At 46.4% G+C, this 21,937-nt stretch overlaps 1 protein-coding gene across 1 annotated transcript in view; it reads left to right on the plus strand.

Moving 5' to 3' along the window:
- GPR149 (G protein-coupled receptor 149) overlaps window positions 1-21,625 on the plus strand; it is a 427,838-nt gene extending 406,213 nt beyond the window's left edge. Inside the window, exon 4 of the mRNA XM_085633492.1 lies at window positions 20,789-21,625. Coding sequence (XP_085489618.1) covers window positions 20,789-21,358 — 570 coding nt within the window. The 3' untranslated portion in view covers window positions 21,359-21,625. The remainder of the gene's footprint in view (window positions 1-20,788) is intronic.
- The last annotated feature ends 312 nt before the right edge of the window (window positions 21,626-21,937 follow it).

The raw sequence follows: 21,937 nt of genomic DNA on the forward strand, positions 1-21,937 counted from the left end.
GGGGGCAATAGATAGATAGATCGAGTGAGTGTGATAGATAGATAGTGTGAGGGCGATAGATCGTTAGATAGAGTGTGTGTGATAGATAGATAAGTATTTAGAGTGATGGTGATATATAGATAGCTAGAGGGCGATCGATAGATAGATAGAGTACGATAGATAGATAGCTAGAGGGCGATAGATAGATAGAGCGTTGACGATAGATAGATAGAGTGTGGGCGATACATAGTTAGATAGCTAGATAGATAGATAGATGTGTGGTCTGTGTGAGAGGGGGGCAGTGTTTGTGGTCTGTGTGAGAGGGGGGCAGTGTGAACTTTGTTCATTTGTTAACTAAAGTTATACAATAATTCTAATTTAAGCACAAAACACCTAGCACCAATAGACATTAACCGATGAAAAAAAACCAAAATCTACTGATGCGTTTTAGAAAGTGTGTGTGGTCTGTGTGCGAGGGGCCAGTGTATGTGAAGAACCAGCTGCAGGCGACTTGCGAGGGCAGACCTCAAGACAGAGAGGCGCATAAGAATAAAAGTGCTGTTAGTGGAGAGAGTGATCTTCATCAGAATGTAAGCAGGAAAGCAAAGAATGAAAGTCATACAAAAGCATACGTGTTTGGGTGCGTAAAGTAAAATAATGAAACACACATTCAAATGTAAATAAATATAAGAGATGAATGCAAAGCACAGAGGCACGAGGTCAAGTAGTCAGTCGCACAAAGCCGAAAATCAGAAAAAGATGCGAGAAAGAAAAGGCGGAGGGGAACTACATGGAAGAGGAGAGACGCGTGGGCGGTTAAAACAAAAAAAAACATTCAAAGTAAATAAATGTAATAGACGCATGCAAAACTCATAGGCACGAGGTCAAGTAGTCAGTCACACAAAGCCCCAAAAAAAGAAATGCGAGAAAGAGAAGGCGGGGCGGAACTACACGGAAGGGGAGAGACGCGTGGGCGGAGAGGAGCCTGTGAGAACGCGCGGCGGAGATCAAAGAAAAGGTGTGCGACCATATGGAGAGTGAGAGAGTGTGCAGCCTGGTGAACTGAATGCGTGTGGCAACAGAGGGAGTGTGCGGCGCGCGCGCACAAAGTGTCTGGTACAAAATGGAAGCTGTAAAGAATGTACGTGGTTGTGGCAGTTGTTGACAATGCGCGTGATTGTGTTCACATGAACTGTACGCGATCCACAGCTAGGTAGACTTTTCGGACTGCTTACTATAATCTTGCCTATCCATCCCTGCGGGATAGAATAGGCGAGACCCAAAAAGGGTATCGAGAGACAGCTGATCCGGGTAGACACTTTTTGGACTTTTGGACAGGTAGAAAGGTAGCATAATTTGCTGGATTTTACCGCTCATAAAGGTCGTGATCCAGACAGGATGTGGTGTAATGGCTAGGGCGATCAACCTCAAATTTGGGGAACTGGGTCTGAGTCTTGACAATGACGCTCAACATCCTGTGATTCTGGGCAAATCACTTAATCTCCCCGTGCCTAACAAAAATGAATGTGTCCTTGTGTAATGCAACTGGTGCTCATGTACAGTGCTCTGATACCTCCAGGTCAAGTTCGCTCTATATAAAACTCCAAAGAAAAAAATGACAAACTTCTGTATGCATGACCAGGCAAAAGAGCACCATGGTGTCATCAAGGGTTCAAAGCCAGAAAAGTGGTCCCAAAAAATGAGAACACATGCACGGTCCCAATAAAATGATTCTGTAACTGTCTTCCAGCCACACTTGGTCTCGGAGGCTGTGGCACCTGGCCTTCCACCATGTCTATCTGTGTTCACGGTCATGTTGCCTTGCCTCCCTCGCCTGACTCCCTGTTTCTTTATCTATGTTTCCCTGTCACCCTCAAACTCAACTCTGTGTTTAATTGGCTCACTGTGAATGTGTCTTGGCAAAAGAAGCACCACTATTGCAAGCAAGCACATTACTATTTCATTGGGTATCCAGCAACGTATTCACTTGATGATAGACATGACCTTCTCACATGCAGTTCAAGGCATCATTTAAGTCAGCTTAGCACTCACCCTATTGTCACCTACATCATATGTGATGATATAGAATGAGTTAGCTATTAAACATCATCTGTTTGATAGCTGTTTGTTACAAACTTCCAAACACAGATCTCTCCTCTTTAACCCTAACCGAAGTATGATCTGAATGAAATGAAATATCCACCAGTTCTGGTGGGGCAGCCCAGTTATGGGAGTCTCCACTGTTCTTGTGGCCAACCACCACTCAGAAGACCAAACAAGAATAAGAAGAATGTTATGCAGCTCTGGTGGCTGCAAACAGAGTTGCCAAATCTTTTGCTAGGGGCTAAATCTCTCCACCATAACAGCTGTGCACTATTTTTTTTCTGGCCATGAAGGCAAACAATTACGCGTTTGGTCCAGACACCCAAGACTCCTACATCTGTATGTATAAATATATGTATGTCTGTTAATGCTCTGTATGTTTGTATGTATTTATGTGTGTTTGTAGTCAAAGTTTATACAGTACAAACCCAGCAAGGGAGCAACAGAGTTTATTTGCACAGGAACTAGAAGAGGGGAATCACCTTAATGTAGGTCAGCATACCTGCTGGCACTCCTGATGCCCAACAGGAACAACCCCAGGGCAAAATTATGATTCACATCACAGGCCAACCAAGGGCTGCTGGCATGGAGATGTGTGAGGATTTGGGCAAGGAAGGATTGCAGCCTGAGAACAGGCATTATATACGCAACAAGAGGCGTCATAAGTGTCTTAAACAGCCATGCAGAGGAACCTTAAGAAAGTAGACAAAGGAATACCGACTCCCAGGAACCTGGGAATTGAGATCTGATTTATTCTTAAGGCACTTCAGAAGGTTCACCTGCAGCTGAGCACGAGCAACATGCAGCACCAACATTATAACACCTTGCGTTGAATGAAACATTTGTTGTTGTAGTACAGCAAATATCGACAAGAGTCCACAACAACTCTTCTACTGAGCCAGCACTATTGGTTATGCCCACAGCAGCAGTCTCATTGGGGCTTTCACTGAAAATGTATCTGTCAATGATTGCAGATTCAGATTTGCAAAAACTTTATTCGGAATTATGCCATCAAAGTTCATAAACATCTAGTGCTTAATTTGTAAAATATTAAGTTCCAGGGGTCTGACCAGGAGGCCACTGCAGCTTGCACCATCCATCGCCCTTGTCATCGCTGCCTTTTAGTTATAGACTTGTAATGCTGCAGAGATGGGGTGAAAAGGTGAGCCCTTGTGCAGCTTGACTATATCGCCTAACATTTGCTCTGACCTGAGAATACACTTTGCAATGTGTGTGTGCCAGTTAAAGTGTTCAGTGATGCTAACTCAGATTATCAAAGATGTGGATGCATTCCTCCAAGTGTAGGATTAGGGTGTGTGGTGCTGCAAGGGTTGAAAACCATATATTTCGTTTTGGCAATATTGATGTATAGGCCTCTTAGGCTACAAAAGGAGTAAAATCTATCAAGAATTTGTTGGAGGCCCATGGGAGATTTTGAAAGTAGCAGCGTGTCATCAGCAAACATCAGGGCAGGCACCCTGGTGTTTGCAAGAGATGGTGTGTCAGACACGCGATGATCCACTTATGTCACCAAATCATTGATGAAGAGGGTAAAGATGGTTGCTGCGAGAACGTACCGCTGCCTTACCCCCCTTTTGACTGGAAATAGGTGAGTCGTTTCCCCCTTCTGCCCTCAGCTAACTTTGGTAAAATTGCTATCATGCAGCCACAAATTATACCCAACAGATAGTGTGGGACCCCTATATCAGCCTAAATCTACCACAGCTTGGGGCAAGGTATAAGTTCAAACCCTGACATCAACAAACACCACAGAGAGGTGCCCCACCTTAGGAGAATGAATTTCCAGTATAACAACTAGAGATGAAGCACCTGATCTAACGTACTATATCATTCTCTGAATTCTGCTTGTAGGGGGTGAGTATCTGTGTGATGGTCATTCAGTCTTGTAGTTTATTCAACATGACCCTTGCAAAAAGATTTTGGGTGCAGTAATTAGACTTCTGGGCCTATAATTGTTGGGAGATCACAAGCGTCCTTCTTGAAGATAGGGATGATCTCTGCCCCAGTCCAAGAAGGTGGAATGGGGGCTCCCCTCATTATAGCACCGAAGATTGTGGCAGAGCAGGGATTCCATACCTCGGGCTTGTCCATTAATAGGTATGCGATTTGCCATTATTCTGGAGCCCTCCGCATTACCCATCGTGACAATGCTCCAGAAGGATTGTGACTCACCTATTTTGTGCCACTGCTAGCAAACGTTCCCATTTATTGGATTCCCACTCTCTCTTGGCTTCTCAAATGCTAAGTTTATAGGCCCATCTGGCCGCGTTGATCTTTAGGTGGTCTTGTTGTTTAACAGTGCAGGATAGCTCCACTCTTGCCGAGCTACACTGGTTATTATACCAAGTGGGGGTTTTCTTATCTTAACTAAATGGTGGGTTTCCACATAAAAAAACTCCCTCAGGTTCTGGAAAAGCTGTATGTGAACATTAGAGAAAATAGCCAAAGTTTAACCCTCCACCTGGGACTGCTCTAGTAGTGACAGTAACTCCCCAATTCTGTCAGCGACTAGTCTGTAATGTTCGCCAACTGACTCTATTGAGTGCGATATTACAATTCATTTGACATTGCGACTATTTGTGGCCAGGGCCAACCGTCTGTCAAAGGGCTCGTCATGGTTAAGACATGCTACTTGAACAAACATCTTCATGTCTAATGATAGCGTATTATGATCTCTATCGGAACGAGGCATAATAGCTATGTCTATAAGATTCGGCCACAGCAAGATATCAAGCAAAAAGTAATCTAAAAGACTTGAGCTATGCGGCTGATTAAGTGTGCGGTTTCCCTCATTGTTGTAATTTGTCTTACCACGCTCTGAGTCCCAGGTTTAGAGAAGGAGCATTTAGTTGGATTGCCAGGGGGGACCATTTTTCACAGATTATGTTATGTTATGTTATATAGGCTTATAAAGCGCACTGTTACCCGAGGGTGTCCTGGTGCTGCACACTGTTTACCTGAAAGAGATTCCCCCGCCCAAGACTTTGTCGGATACTAGGCTGAGAACAGCCAGGTCTTCAAGTTTTTTCTAAAAGTTAATAGTTCTGTGGCGACCTTAAATAAAACGGAAGCTCGTTCCAGGCAGTGGTGGCTCTGAGCACAAAGCTCTTTCCGCCCAGCTGGCCTTATTTACCCTGGGAACTGCTGCCCGTTTAGCTTCCATTGAGCGCAGTGATCTCGCAGGGACGTACCATTGGATACGTTCTCTTAGGTCTTTAGGTCCTGTTCCCTGCAGGGCTTTGAAAACCGTGCAAAGAGCCTTAAATTGGGCTTGTTTTTTGATTGGGAGCCAGTGAAGGTCAATAATAACTTTCCTGATCGATACAGACCTAGGAGTGCCTGTAAGCAGCCTAGCTGCCGCATTCTGAACCATCTGGAGTCTGTTAAGATGTTTATTGTTAATCGTCAAATACAGACTGTTGCAATAATCCAGACGAGATAGTATTAGTGCAGAGACTACCAATCTAAAACTTTCATCCTCAAGGAGTGGTTTGATTTTCTTCAATGTTCTTAGGATGAAGAAGCATGTAGATACCACTCTGCTGACCTGGTTCCCAAAAGAGAGGGTATTATCCACAATCACACCCAAGTTTTTTACCTGGTGTGCGGGTGCTGGCAGGAGGCCCATCTCACTGGGCCACCAGGCCGGGGTCCAGAGGTTAGGATTGTTCCTGAAAATTATCACCTCAGTCTTGCCTGAGTTCAGTTTTAGGCAATTAGCAGACATCCAGCCTGTGATGGCCGCCATGCAGTCCTGACAACTAGTGGCCATTTCCGCTTCTTTCCCTCTCTGTAGAGACAGCACAATCTGGGTGTCATCCGCATAAGAGGTAATAAGCAGGCCGAAGGAACGTATAAGGGCAGCCAGAGGTTTCACATAAATATTAAAAAGTGTGGGGCTAAGGGAAGATCCCTGTGGGACTCCACAGGGAAGAACAAATGGTTTAGATCTGTCCCCTTCCAGGTCCACCGTTTGTGTTCTATCTGTCAGGAATGATTTCAATAGGTTCCAGACAGCGCCTTGGACCCCGACCTTCGACAGACGATCCAACAACAACTCGTGGTGAACGGTATCGAAGGCCGCTGAGAAGTCTAGCATGATAAGAATGGCTGAGCCACCCTGGTCAACAGCCTCACGTACCATTTCCGTGGCTTTTATCAGAGCTGACTCCGTGCTGTGCCCGGCACGGAACCCATATTGAAAGCGGTCCAGTATGTTATTATTTTCCAAGAACAAGCTTAATTGCTTGTTCATGGCCTTCACCAAGATCTTGGCTGGTAGGGGTAGGCGGGAGATAGGCCTATAATTATTGGGATCACTTGGCTCTATGTTTTTTTTTTTTTATGAGAGGTAGGATGGAAGTTGTCTTCCAGGATACAGGGTAATGCCCTGTACCCAATATCCGATTGAGTAGAGGGGTGAGGGAGTTGGTGATGACTACTGGAGACATCTTCACTATGGTGGCCGGACATGGTTCCTTAAGGGTGTGATTGCCAGCTCTGGTATAGACCAGAGCTGGTCTTCCTCCAAGGAATGGAACCTAAAATGGGCATCTAATAGTTCCAACTGGCAATTGAGGTGACCACCCATGATCTTAACAACCTCAACAAGGAGTGAAGTTATATACGCCGATAACAGACCAATTACGCCTGTCTCTGATTTATTTCCCGTGGGCTTACAATAGACATTGTAGATATGACAAATTGCATTACTCGGAGAAGTTAGGCTACTGCCCAGCAAATCAGGCGAGCCTAAATTGAGTTCCCTAATAGCACACGTTAAAGTGATTTTGACCCAAATTGTGATGCCCCCTGAGGGTCGGCTTCTACCAATAAAATAGCCTCCTGGCTGTAAGAGGAAAACCCAACCTGATACACGGGGGTAGTAGACCAAGTTTCTTGAAATAAACAGATATCAAAAGAGTGAATATACCTGTTTTTCAGGGTCTGAAAGGGCACATATTTGCAGGTGAATATAAATCAGTACACACATGGAATGCCAAGTTTTTTCACGACCCATGTCCGTCAGCACATAGAATGCCTGTTTCAGTTCTAATGACATATGTAGGCACAACTTTGCTACTGGGACATCTCCAATGTGCTGATCCTTGGGAAGCCATGTTGTAGTTAACGCAAGGCACAACAGACACGCAAATGTATCAAACTAATTGGGCAGGTACTGCTCAAAAGTCCAAAATGAAGTTGCTTTTGCCCCTTAGAACGGAATCCACACAGATGGTAGGTGCATGGGTCTTGCTGAAAAACGAATTGATTTGAGACAGTAAATAGAAGTGTGCTGAGTGGCTGTCTGGCCATATTATTGGATGTGGGAGCATTGCTGGTCTTCTGAACATGTGTGAGGAACATGTATAGGGTAGGATGATGAGTTATCCTCCTTGTTCACAGTGTAGTGAGATGGTCAGAGATCATAGGAGACTGGGTAAGGTACAGAAGGGAAAGTTGGGATGCATAGAGAAGTTTGAAAGAATATAGAGGTGGGTGAAAAAGGAGATTATGCCATTTGTGAATTTTAATGAGGACTGCTGAGTTCATGAAGGGTCCAACTGAAAGACAGGTAGGGCGAAGGTTGGTATTATAGATGCTGTTAAGGTATGGCTGGTATTTATGGTGTTGAAAGCAGGCACTTTAAATTCACTGTCAAAAACTATGCCCAAAGCAGCTACCATGGGCTGGGTAGAATGGTATCAGGGGGAACCAACAGGGCTGCCTGGATTTTCTGGGAGTGGAAGATGAGAGTTCAGGATTGAATTTAGCTGGAAAGTAAGGGTCAATCCCGAGGAATGCAAGGCAAGTATTGTACGACGATTGAAACAGACTAGTTCACTCACTAGCTGTGAAGGTATGAACTATTGGAGGGTTTGGCGTCTTTCGCCAACTTTAAAATGCCTAAGTATATTATCTCGTTCTTAGCAGACTTGAACATAATGTAACGAGTGGGCATTTGGACACAGTCAGAAATTCCAACATTAGGAAATGTGCAGTGAGAGGGAGAGACAGAGGGCCAAGACTGAAATAGTACAGTTGACTCATTTCTGCCTGCCCCAACTCCACGTGAAATCTCTGAGGGGAAACACTACACTGCAAGAGTAGAGATAGCTGGAAGCCCAAAATACAATACGCACACTGAAATGTGCTTGTAGGAATGTGGACTATCCGCCCCTGCTGTGTAACTGCACCACCTTCCATGAATTTTAAATAGGAGGGCTGTGCTACTCTGTCTTTGGGCACCCATTAGTTTTAAAAATAAAGGAATGTCCACACCTTTCATTCTACCATGATCTCTCCAGAGGAACCTGGAAAGGTACTGCAGAATTAACTGCCCTTCTATATTATTCAGTGAGTGGAGTAGAATCTCTGGAGTTCTGGAAAGGCGGTCAACAATCAGCAGCCAGGTATGAGAGGCGTCTTATATTTTAAGAAGGTTACACACCTTGGTTCGCTTTAGACCAGCCTGGCTGGAATACATACCCAGTAGCGGCCGGCACGGATCAGGGATGGTGATGTGGAAATTTAGCTTGCAAACTGAACATTATCTGCGCCATCTTGCCTCTCCCCAGCGCCACGCACAGCGAATGCACGGCCGCCATTTTTAGGCACCCCACTCTCTCCCCGCTCATTCTCGATCGCCAGCGCTTCCCCCTGGCGCTGCGAGCATCCCCCGCGTGCCGGTCACCCCCGCTTTCTCATACAGGCCGTAAACCCTCTCCTTCTGCGCGACCCTGCTACGGAACCACATCCGACCGACATCCCATACATGGTCATGCCTCTCCTTTGATAACCCCCTTCCTCTGCGCCCCATTGTCCGAACTGGTCCCAGGCCATCACCTAGCCCTGCGGATGCAGTTTATTGCCCCTACTGTAAGGGAAACACCCCACATCAAAGGGATTACAGTAGATCAAAGCCCCTACCCCCTGAGACCCGACCGGTCACACACACCCCCGGGAATTGGCGGAATACCCTGCTGCGCGATAGCCATCTCCTACTGCGGGTAAGGTGGGAACTTCTACTGTAGCTATGTGTGGGATCGGATCTGAGCCGGGGCTTCAGGGGATGTTCTCTCATGCATCAAGGGAATCTCAAGAATGTACTATGTGTAATAAAGCAATAAACCTGTGTATAAGAGACCAGGTCTCAGAGATGCAGTTAGAGCACCTCGTGACGATACCTTGCTGTCTGATCTGATGTGTTCTGCTCCGACGGAATAAAACTTTGTTTCCTGCCTTCCAGTCTCCGGCGCCTGCCTCTTTCATTGGTAAATTATCGAGTGGTATGAGAGGCGATTACCGCCGGGCAAATACTTGAAAGGTTATCGATTGAAACTGCCGCTACCATTTAACAATTGGCGTCCCAAACGTGGGGCCCATCAGCGACACGTGGATCCAGTGGGAGAGGTCCCGACGACAGAGTGAACGACTGCAACGATCGGGAGAGCTCCTGCCCAATAGACCCTCGTCTGGCAGCCGATCATCCGAACTTCACTGGTTCCGAGCAGACCTCTCTCGAGTGATCTACGGTCCTGACTGGGAACCATCAGGAGTGCCGCGGCAAATACGGAGAGTAGAGGACGATCGGGCGCTGGAGGCGGAAGACGAGAAACTGTCCACGCGGTCCGGGTAAGGTCGTGATACACGACAAATTGCGAAATAATTGATTGATTGTTTGAAGCTTTGGAATACTAGTATTGCTCATAGATTGTGCTCATTGATTGTTCTCTTTGAGATATTCGCTGTCTACAAACGGGGAGGAGTAGAAATACTCTCTCTCTCTCCCTTTGCAGATAGTGAAGGGTAGGTAACGCAGACTTTTGTCCCCGTTGAAACCCGTCGTGCCTATCTTTATCTCCCCACTGATTGATTGTCCGAACATTGATTGTTTTGAAGAATAGTGCTCTTTGAGATATTCTCTGTTTGCAAATAACGTAGAATAGAAATATTCTGTCTAGTCTTTTCAAATAGTGAAGGGTAGGTAATGCTGACTTTTGTCCCCGTTGAAACCCGTCATGCCTATCTTTATCTCCCCATTGATTGATTGATTGATTGTCCGAACACTAGTTGTTCGATATTGGTTCTTTGGAGGTATTCTCTGCTTACAAATAACGAGGAATAGAGATATTCTGTCTAGTCTTTGCAAGCAGTGAAAAGATAGGTAGTGCTGACTTTTGTCCCCGTTGAAACCCGTCATGCCTATCTTCTCCCCACTGATTGGTAGTTGGTTCTGCCCGGACCGCTTATTAGAGGTGAACCACCCGGCTCCACTGGAGGGCACCCCTAATAAGGACATGTTCACTAAATATGGACTAGTCGCCGTAGCTTATAGCAAGCTGTGGCATAAATATAAAAAAAAGGACCCCGAGAGTCAGTGGCCACTGATGGGATCCTTCGACGACCATAAGATAGAAGTGCTAGAAATAGCTCTGCGTAGCAATAAGACGACGCCTACTATGCTTGACAGTATCGGCATGTGGCGCAAAGAAGCAACACAACGGAAAAAGAGGGAAGAAGTAAAAGCAGAAAAGGAATTACGAAAAGCAGCTCACCTTGCCGCTAGAAAGTTAGAAGAAGAAATAAAGGAGAGAAGGGAAACTAAACTAAGACAGGAGCCCGAAACATCAGGCCAGTACGCTGTTAGGACCCCTTCTTTGCTCTACCCTGAGTTATCCTCTAAACAGCGACTATTAAGTCCCCCGATCATTTACATGCCCCCTCCATACGCACCCTCCCATCAGTAGTGCAACACCCACAACCCCCGAACACGAGCGAAAGCAGTACAGGGGCCTCGGTCCTCACGGCCTCCGCGCCGGCTGAGCCTCCTGTACTGAACACAACGTCGGCAATAACGTTGGATGACCCTGAGGTGAGAAAGAAAGATTCCACCAGAATGAATCGACTAACGAAGGATGAACGAACAGGAATCGACAAAATAGTAAAGGCACTGGTGGGATCCTTTTTGACCTTACAAAAACTAAAGTAACGCTAGGAGTTAGCCCTTTGTGGGACATATGAAACCAGGGGAAGGAGCCAAGCTCACGGTCGAGACGGCCACGAGGTAGCCCGACTCCATTACTCTCGCTACCTAAACATGTCTGCCCTACTGCCCACCCCGCCCAATAAGCATGACAAAATCCTGCACAAACGGAAGCCTGCTGACACCCACCATCGACGTCGCCAAACTAGGGCTAGATCGCGCACAATTGGGCTATGTTATTTTTCCGATTGCACAGTAACCTCCTTGTGCTCGTCATCATATTGCAAATATGTACAAACACTCCAACGAAGTAGTATAGTTATAACATTTTAATAACTTATAAGATATAACAAACACACCAACAGGGTAAACAGGTTAAAACACGTTTTAAACAACTATTTACATGACAGTCTGCTGCGACCTGCATCCCAAAGCATTTACGTCCACGTGACACCGTCCTCGCCTCTCCTTCCTCGAAATTGCAACATTCGCCTGTTTTGGGCGGTCCTTTTTAGTTGACTTTGGGCTATAAAAGCCATGCAAAAATCCATTGACATCAGTGGCGGACGACTGTGCGAATAGGCCGGAGGCTATACGAAGCGCCAAAGTTCTGGCAACACCAAGGCGGAGTCCGCCACGCTGTGCGGGCCTTCCCGTTTTCTTTCTTCTTTCTTCAATAACGGCTGATGCCCTGACGGGGGGAGGCGACGCGGACGGGCCTCCCCCACCTCCCCAGGTGGAGGCTCACCAGCAGATGAGGGCGCCCCAGCCATCTTTTTCATCGGTCTGCTGAGTCGCACCCTGCCACGTTGTGTGGATCCTCCCATTCTCTTCTTCCTTCAATAACGGCTAGGGTGCCCTGGCGGGGGGAGGCGACGCGGACGGGCCTCCCCCGCCTCCCCAGGTGGAGGCTCGCCAGCAGATGAGGGCACCCCAACCGTCTTTGACTCGCCGGCCAGCTAAGCTGCACCCCAACCGTCTTTGACTCACCGGCCAGCTGAACTGCACCCGGCCGCTGCACGCGACCACCGGACCACCGCCCAAGCACGGGTTCACCAGGATCGCCACTAGCACCCGACGCGAGGAGTGGGCCCCCGCAGCCAAGTAATCGGGGACCCACCCCGGTGGCGATACCATCCAAACTGCTGTCGTCGCTGCTACTGGAATCACCCCGGTGGCAGTACCATCCGAACTGCCGTTGTTACTGCTGTTGGCTCCTCTCCGGTGACTGTACCGAAGAGCTGCTGCTACTGCTGCCCTTGAACTCCGGCGGTCGGCTCCTCCGGATCCAGGCCTAAAGCCCACCGTGAGACAATTCTGGACTCGAAAGCTTGTCTGCTTGGGCGTGGGCCCCACCCTTGACAAAATGCTCCCTTCAGCCTTGCAGAATCGGCTGGAGTCATTTGACACTCGACTCCCGCGGACTTCCGGTAAGGACAAAACCGCCGCCATTGCTCTTTGCCCCGGGCGGCAGCCACCTTGCCTCCGCTTGGTGCAGTGAGAAAGACTGGTTCGAAGCGTCGGCGGAAGAACCCGCCTGCTGCCCCGCCCCAAGAACGAACCATGGCATTTCTACGGGGTCGCAGTGACGCCATGCTGACGCAAAGTTGACGCTAACGAAAGTTCTCGAACTACTGAAATGAATTCTGGTCCAACAGCTAATTCATGGAAAGACTTAGACTGTACTCTGGCCCGACCGCGCCCCAAGATGGCGCCGATGTAGGAGAGGCCTACAAACCCTTGTGGCGTCCCAGTCACGTGATATTTGTGTTAAAAAGAGATATATATATATATATATATGCGATGCTTCCACACATGATGGTCGGGGAGGGGCGGGAAGGGAACCGATTTTATGCCGTAGTAGCGTTGCTCATGACACTCGACGCCTCCCACCACGTGGCCGGCCTGAACGGTTGTAGGCCCGTATCTTGTATGCTGACATTGTTTTAAATAAAGGGCCTCTTGAAAGAATTACGGAATCAGTGCCATGACTAATCACATAGGTTGATAAAGATTTCTTCTTTTGAATAAATGATTGTTACTCCCAAGCAATAGAAAACAGATAATGCAGTCCCCATTTGCCTGAATCTTTTTTGATTAACGGAATTTGTACCCATCACACCTATCTTTTCCCAAGAGTTGTTAAACAATGGTCAACCATAGCTCAGGGTATATGCCGAACGCAAGGTATGGTATCTTGCACCTTAATACACGACCGATTGAGAAATGCATGTATGACAAGGGAACCCGAATTTAGGAAATGAAATAAATTAGAGCTTCTTTGTCTCGGAAAAAAAAAAAAGAATAATAGGTCTGTGATATCACCCATTCCTGCGACTAGCCTGGTACGTGGTAAGTAGAACTTTTTCGTGTCTGCGCGCGCTAGGGTACTTTGAATACTGCACATCCCCTCCCCTCTTTTTCCCCTCTATAGGCCACGACGAAGCTCCGACTGAAGAATGAAGTGGACATGGACCGCACCGAGTTCAATATCAGGGAAAATTTAGACAAACGTTGTGAGATAGTGCGTGAAGTGCAGACCACCATTGAGAACATGAGAAACTGTATGGCATGATTGTGCGTGTGTGCTATGATTACACGGTATGAATGTGTGTGCATCTCATGCTTAGGTCACTTGAAGAGAGCGTCACTGTATGATTGAAGTGCTCGCCCATCGATCAAAGGGAGGAGAATAAAGGGTCCGACACCCCCATAGGAAAAACTACAAAATACTGAAAGTACGCAGCATGCATAGGAAAGGAGGACAGGAAAGGAGAGGTCCCGATACTCAACGTAGCCCTGAGTCTCCGTCTTAAGTTTCTGCGCTTGATGCATGTACTGTCACACCCTATCCGGCATTTGTGTGTACGTGATCACCGAATTTATGTCTTTTCCCCGCTTGTGTTTTCTTACATGGAACAGACCCATGCTACTCCATGTTGTGTGTGCACCAAGTGGCCTATTATCTTACCCATGTCTCTCTCGTTTTGTGTCGTATGTATGCCAAATAGCCTACTTGATGCACACCTCTCTCTCTCTCTCTCTCTCTCTCTCTCTCTATCTCTCTCTCTCTCTCTCTCTCTCTCTCTCTCACTCCCTCCCTCACTAAAAAGCCTTCTTACCCTCTTTTCTTTTTGAATAAATTAACGACACATACCTCCTCGGTAAGTGTATAATTGGCCTGGAGCACGGTGGTGTTCGAACAAATTGACTGAAACAAAATGACCGTACTCTGCCACGTTACTACCTCTCCTTTCTACAAATATTGAGCTTAATTGGCTGAGAAAAGAAAGGACAGGTAAGACGACTGATGTCTCCCAATTTGGCCCTCATCACGGGGACTATATGTCAGTGGTTTCCGTTTTTCAGAGCTTTAACAACACCATCTCCACCGCCCAGAATTACCCCCACCCAATTACCCCGAAATAGAATGTCTAAAGCACCCCGTTCTCCCAAGATAACCCCAGCCCTATACTAGCCGCCTCAGAGTATTTCGAACGAAACAGCTGATGACCTTATTCACTAATAATACATTGCCTAAACTGATAAAGGGTTACCTATTGTCGCCAGCAAAAATAATGCTTAGCTTATGTTCCTCCCCAAAATGGATACTCGTGAACCCGTGACAGTAGCACCTCGCAATTTCTTTTCATAAACTTAGCAGTCCTCGGAAGGAAATATGTATTAACAAAACTTGTGTTGAGACGAACGAGCCTCTGCCGGAGAAGCCGGTTCGAATTTTTAATAGACTAGAAGGTTGACAGATGTCAGGCTTCCTGCAACCAGTATCGGGCGCAGGAATCGGCACCTAGAGGGCCAGACGATGGGCAGGGACACCCACAGAAACTTGCACCACAGCAATGATTAATAGATTAGTAACGCACACACTAACATCAGAGTTAATAGACACCAATCATACAGCAACCGATAAAAGCATGTCCGCAACCACTCGGTGGTTGGGAGAGAGGATGAAGTATGTAAATGTCTTCCCTGCCAACTCTCTAAGATTTTTGTTTCTTGTACCCATTTAAAGATAACGTGCTGCCATCGGAAGGGAGGGGTCGGACGTGACGCACAGCCTGGCTGCAGACCATGGAACATCTATGACATCGACCAAGGGGGAAGCTACGAAGCAAAAAGGGCGTGAGACGAGACACCATTTTCAGGATGATAAGCGCGAAGGGCTACATCGAGGCCCCCCTGCTCACTGACCAGCGTGCCTGAAGTCTCAACCCGTCGGGCCCGATTGATGGGCCCAGTGCTGGAAGATTCTGCTCCCCTTGGTCCACATTTTTTGATCCGATCCCACTCCACCCCCTCTTCCCTCGGCATCCCGAAGCACGTCACACCCTTCTCTCTCTCACCCTCTTTTATATGGATTATGAATCTGACTTACCTACAGAAGAACAAAAAGCAGGTACCCTGTCTCAAAGTACCTATGGTGAACTGTGTTAAGGAACGGGGCTGTGATCGGAGAACAGTGAATGGTCACACCCTGCAACGTGAGAAATTGGATTTGAGCTGGACCTTAGCTCCACCGCCGGTGCTCAACAGTGCCAACGAAAGAAGAACAACAATAAGAGCTTACCAGTGATGGCTCTTTATAAAAAAAAAGAAAGGACACTGGAAAGAAGAACCCATGTCAAAGTTGAAAATCCTCTCCCAACCACCTTTTTATATTAACTATCTTCCTATCAAGTTTTCATGATGTTGCATCAATCACTTCCGACTGTACACTGAGAAGTTAAGAAAATGTAACTTTGTATAGTGACATTCATACAACACCAGCCATGTACACGACTATACTGACTATTTTCGATCCACACAAAGTCTAGGCCTTAAGTAATGTATGAAATATCCCTTGTTTTGCCAGAAACATCCTGTTTGCTTTACAGTATCCTATTTGTGCTCAAACAAACTCCCCTCCTCCTGTCCCGGGGCCTGACATGCGGCACAGCTGATGTAACTCTGTATGTACTACCTCCTCGCCTACTTTATCACCTGTATGTAACTATAAGCAAATGTGTCAGATTACTCCTGCCTGCCCTAAAAACTCTGTATCTTTAAGGAATGTACGAAAGACATTAACGATATTATAGCTGAAGGTTAACGAACATAAATGACGGCCAGGCAAGCTGGCGAGATATGTTAAAAGGGAGGACTGTGGAAATTTAGCTTGCAAACTGAACATTATCTGCGCCATCTTGCCTCTCCCCAGCGCCACGCACAGCGAATGCACGGCCGCCATTTTTAGGCACCCCACTCTCTCCCCGCTCATTCTCGATCGCCAGCGCTTCCCCCTGGCGCTGCGAGCATCCCCCGCGTGCCGGTCACCCCCGCTCTCTCATACAGGCCGTAAACCCTCTCCTTCTGCGCGACCCTGCTACGGAACCACATCCGACCGACATCCCATACATGGTCATGCCTCTCCTTTGATAACCCCCTTCCTCTGCGCCCCATTGTCCGAACTGGTCCCAGGCCATCACCTAGCCCTGCGGATGCAGTTTATTGCCCCTACTGAAAGGGAAACACCCCACATCAAAGGGATTACAGTAGATCAAAGCCCCTACCCCCTGAGACCCGACCGGTCACACACACCCCCGGGAATTGGCGGAATACCCTGCTGCGCGATAGCCATCTCCTACTGCGGGTAAGGTGGGAACTTCTACTGTAGCTATGTGTGGGATCGGATCTGAGCCGGGGCTTCAGGGGATGTTCTCTCATGCATCAAGGGAATCTCAAGAATGTACTATGTGTAATAAAGCAATAAACCTGTGTATAAGAGACCAGGTCTCAGAGATGCAGTTAGAGCACCTCGTGACGATACCTTGCTGTCTGATCGGATGTGTTCTGCTCCGACGGAATAAAACTTTGTTTCCTGCCTTCCAGTCTCCGGCGCCTGCCTCTTTCATTGGTAAATTATCGAGTGGTATGAGAGGCGATTACCGCCGGGCAAATACTTGAAAGGTTATCGATTGAAACTGCCGCTACCATTTAACAGTGAGGTGGGGGTGGGAGGTGAGGAGGGGGTAAGGGGATTATAAAATGTTTTTTTTAAACTTATCTTACTGCTGTACCTCTCTGTCCTCTCTTCTTCGAACAGGAAGAAGGCAGCCAAGCTCCCCTGACCAATCACAAGGCTGCAGTGTTGTGATTGGTCTGAGCGCCGTGGCTCGGCGCTCAGCCAGGTACTGGGGGCCTGGACATGTTCTCCATGCAGGCTGTAATGCAACCTGCATGGAGAACATGTGAAGTGTGCAAGACTGTTTTGGGCGGCCTGAGAGTGCCTGCCAAGCACTCATTGCGCACTTAGGAGGACGCCACCACTCCTCCCCTGCCCTGCGAGCACAGCAGCCCAGCCCCGTCTTGCAAAGCTGCCACAGACGGACAAAATAAAATGATAATAACATTACATTGTTATCATTTTATTTTTCCTTTCTTGCACTGCTTCAAAGTAGTGGGGCATGCTCCTCCGCCTTATGGGAGGAGCCACCACTGTACTTAACATGACAAATGTCATCATCAATACCCACCACTGATATGCCAATAGCTAACGGGAACACAGATAACTCACAAATGGACTACTGTAAAGCCTTAGTGCAACGAATCCTGTAGGCTTGACCAAAGAGCTGGCGCGCTGTCGCTAGCTTAGCCGATTGGAAAGTAGGCGGGCTCATGCACAAAGCCCTGGAGTGGATTTCATTCGAAGACCTGTGGCAACACTCCTAAATTTAGCATGCTGTCTTCAGAGAGGGGTCTCCGATTGACATCTTCATTTAGCAAATAAATGGATTAAAGAAGAGCTTTTAGAGTCCAGGCCCTCCTCGATGGAACTCGCTGTCCTTTAGTTCCTAACGCTTTTGTTAAAACAGTGGCTGTTCCACGCCTGGAAAAAATACAGTCCCATCCCAAGCACAGAGACAAAAAGAAGCCATTCTGGAGTATGCAGGCAATTGAAGGAATCCAAAGCAGTGCAGGACGGGAATCTCAAAGCTGAGGACTGCTAGATTATTATTTATGTTTTTTAAGTGCCAGGGCGCATAGATTTTCTTAGGAGGCTGCTGCCCCCTGCTGGCATGCCGGCTGCAACCACTAGTGGCACAGATTGTTCCATTCCTTGATATCAGTTCTGTTTCTCCTTAACTTCTGCTATATGTTCAAGAATCCAATCAAAAAAGCGCGACTGAATAGATTACTGGCCTGTTATGGGAGAAGGGGAGAGCGTCTCTTGGTTTTGGCTGGGCTTTAATCCTAAATTTAGCAACACCAGGTTCAGACAAGCAAGTGGATCTCACATGAGTATGTGTCAAGCTGAAGGCGCGCTTAAACTATAATGCAGGCCTGGCCCATTTAGCTTCAAATCTTTTAAGGGTGGGAGAGACATTTGTTCTAACTGCTTAGTGGAAAACAGGACTTCAGAAAGCTCTTGTGTGCTATTTGTGCCGCTGTGACTTCGCGGGGATAGCAGAGTCATTCTTAAAATATAAACGTGTGTGATCGTCTCGCAATTAGGAAATCTGCTCGAAACAGGTGTATTTTCATGTAAAGTGCACAACTATAGGGCTACAATATCAAAAAAGCAAAAATGGATAGAAAGGCATCAATTACGTCCTTGTGCTCTGAGCTGATCCCTGGCAAACACCTGCTCAAATTAAGCCCTGATGCTTTGTGGTGCACCATTTTGTGTGCACATACTGGCCACATATATACTGAATTAGGCTCAATAAATGTCTGATCCATAATTGCCCGGAGTGTCAAGATTGTCCAGGAATATATCCAGGATTGTATCTTGGGATCTGCGGTTGTATGACGGTACAGCGCAGGCAAATTACTTTGCATGCCTTTCACACGCATTTTTTAGCGTGCATGTTTTTACTGCGAATATGCATTTAAAATGCATGCCAATACCACGCATTGTTTTTAGATTTAAGAACAATGGGGCTCATTTATGAGCCCCTGCGTCACTTTTGCGCCACCGGTGCGTCACTTTTTGTGACGCACCAGTGGCGTAAAACATGCGCCATGATGCGCCATATTTACAAAGTGACGCATCTACCTAGATGCGTCACTTTGTAAACCCCTGCGCTACATCATACCTGCGTCAGGTATAATGTATGCAGGGTGGGCGTTCCCACGTAAGTAAGCATCGTAGAAGTGACGCAGTGAAATCTACGAGATTTCACTGCGCCACTTCTAGGGTGCAAATGCGTCAATATCTTGCGCCTGCCTCACAGCAGGCGTAAGACTGACGCAGGCCCTTTCACATGGGGCTTACCCCATGTGAAAGGATACATTGCTGGAGTTGCGTCACTTTTGTGACACACTCCAGCAATGCGTCACTTTTGCGCCTACAGATACGTCAGAAATACTGACGTATCTGTGACTCCTTGCGACATGATGCGTCATACTGTAAATATGACGCATCATTGGAGTCGCAGGGAGGGTGCAGTGAAAAGTGACGCATCACTGTTTTCACGCAGTGATGCGTCACTTTTCATAAATGAGGCCCAATGTATTTTGGGGGGGAGACCCCCCCCCCCCCCCCCCCCCCCCAACGTACCTTAAATGCGTGGTATTGGCATATTTGCGGTAAAAATACGTGTGCTAAAAAATGAGTGGGAAAGGCATAACCAGGTAAAAACCTTGTTGTAAAGGCTGTTTTCCCGGGATCTGCTTGCTCAAAGCCAGAAGATCCCGAGATATATCTCACTATGATTATAGTACTAATATAAAGGTTTTTATAGGAGATTTGTACTAGTGAGCACTTTGCACGAAATAGAAACTAAATGCACGTGCGTGTCAGTGCTCCTGACGGTTATGGTTCTCTTAATCCTAACAATGTCACAGAAAAAATTCTTTTACATGGGGTAACAGCAAACCAAAAATATGTCCGTGTGGAAAATATGTGCTCCGCATAAAAATTATATTATCACTTAATTTCTTTAAAAAATAATGCAAATAAAGAGAAATGCCTAATATTCTTGTTAATTTAGTCCATGATTTCAAATATTGCAATCCTAATGAATGTATCTTATTGCAATGTGGATAGAGAAAATCGCCCTTGTTCACTCAACACCAACAGTCGGTTATAAAGTGTTAATTAATCATAAATGGTATTTTCTCCTTTGGAGTGTGTTTTATGGCAAGATGATCCACCTTGATTGTTGACTTATGTTTAGATGTCGTCGTACTAACTGACACAGTGATAGTACACTACACATATTTTATTATCTGTCTAGTTCATTCTTTTGCCTTTGAACCAGCATAGGGCGTTTAGGCTCCCATGATCAGTGGAGTGGGAAAACCCCATTGATAGGTCTCTACCTGAAGTTGCTACTGTAATTCCAGAATAAGGTATTCCTCCAGTATTTTGAGTTTTTCACCTAAAAATGGGGAATTACTGATGGAATTGGAGATTGTTCACTGGTTCCCAAGAGGTTTTCCCACATGTTCCGGGTGCTTTACCCCACTGACATTTGCCAGGTTTATTTCTGGCAGAATGAGCATGGGGAAAATCTAATGTAAGACCTTCCCGCCACTCATGTTTCAGCCCAAATCTAAATTACAATGATGAGGGTTTTAGAGGGCAGTGCATGCCTTGAATCAATAACTGCCTATGGAATATGACTGAGTTAATCAGCTTTGCTAGAAATTATGTTGTGTTTCTAAAACCACTGTTTCTTTTTTGTTTCTTTGCAGCGTTCTGGTGGCGCCCTGGCCATACCAATCTGTGCGTTCCAAGGGACGGTCTCGCTCCACGCTCCCACTGGGAAGACCCTCTCTCTGTCAACGTACGAAGTGAGCAGAGAAGGCCAGAAAGTCAGCCCTTCCAAGAAGATTGAAGTCTATCGATCAAAGAGTGTTGGCCACGAGCCAAATATTGAGGACTCCCCAAACAAATTTCTAGACACAAATGTTAAAATTCACCTGGAAGTCCTTGAAATTTGTGACAATGAAGAGGCCATGGACACTGTGTCAATCATCAGCAATATTAGCCAGTCCTCCACCCAAGCCAGATCACCCTCCTTGCGCTACTCCCGCAAGGAAAATAGATTTGTCTCCTGCGACTTGGGTGAAACCGCCTCCTACTCTCTCTTTATCCCCACCAATAACCACGAAAGTGACATCAACATATCAATCCCGGATACTGTTGAAGCTCACCGTCGCAACAGTAAACGACAGCATCAAGACAGAGATGGGTACCAGGAAGAGATACAAGTGTTAAATAGAGCTTATAGAAAACGAGAAGAAGATGATCAGAACAGCTGAAAGAAACAATGTGATTTCTACTTGTGATATAAAAAGAAACAATGTTTGAAAGTTCAATAATTTACTGTTTTTAGAGGTATAGATATGCATTTTTTAGAGCCATTCAAGCAGTGCATTAAAATATTTCACTAGGCTATCAATAGGTGTTATACGTGCAAGTATGTACATGGACTGCATTACTGTTGAAGAAACATGTCTTATAAAAGACCTCCATTCCAGAAACTGTGGTTTATTGTAAATTTCTACCCAGTAATAATAAAGCAAGAATTCTTATCGTGAGATTTTATATAACTTGGGCCAAAACAACAAACTCCTTCGATGATGCAGAAGGGTAAACTTATAACCATAAATTCGGATGCTAGTAACATCTTTGTGTTTTTTGCAGCGCTTAGAAACAGCAGAGGTGAGGGTTTTATGCTATGTAAAAACCAAGTTATCATTAGAGTCCTAGCCTAATTTAGTCAGGAGGGCACCTGTTACATGCCAGTTCAGAACAAGACTAAGGGTAGCGTGTTATTGTGTTTGTAAGGGTGCACTCCCCAGACTGAAAAACAAAGCTTCATTTGTGCACCCTTTTTC

The sequence above is a fragment of the Triturus cristatus genome, chromosome 11 (assembly GCF_964204655.1).
Source record: "Triturus cristatus chromosome 11, aTriCri1.1, whole genome shotgun sequence".
NCBI lineage: Eukaryota > Metazoa > Chordata > Amphibia > Caudata > Salamandridae > Triturus > Triturus cristatus.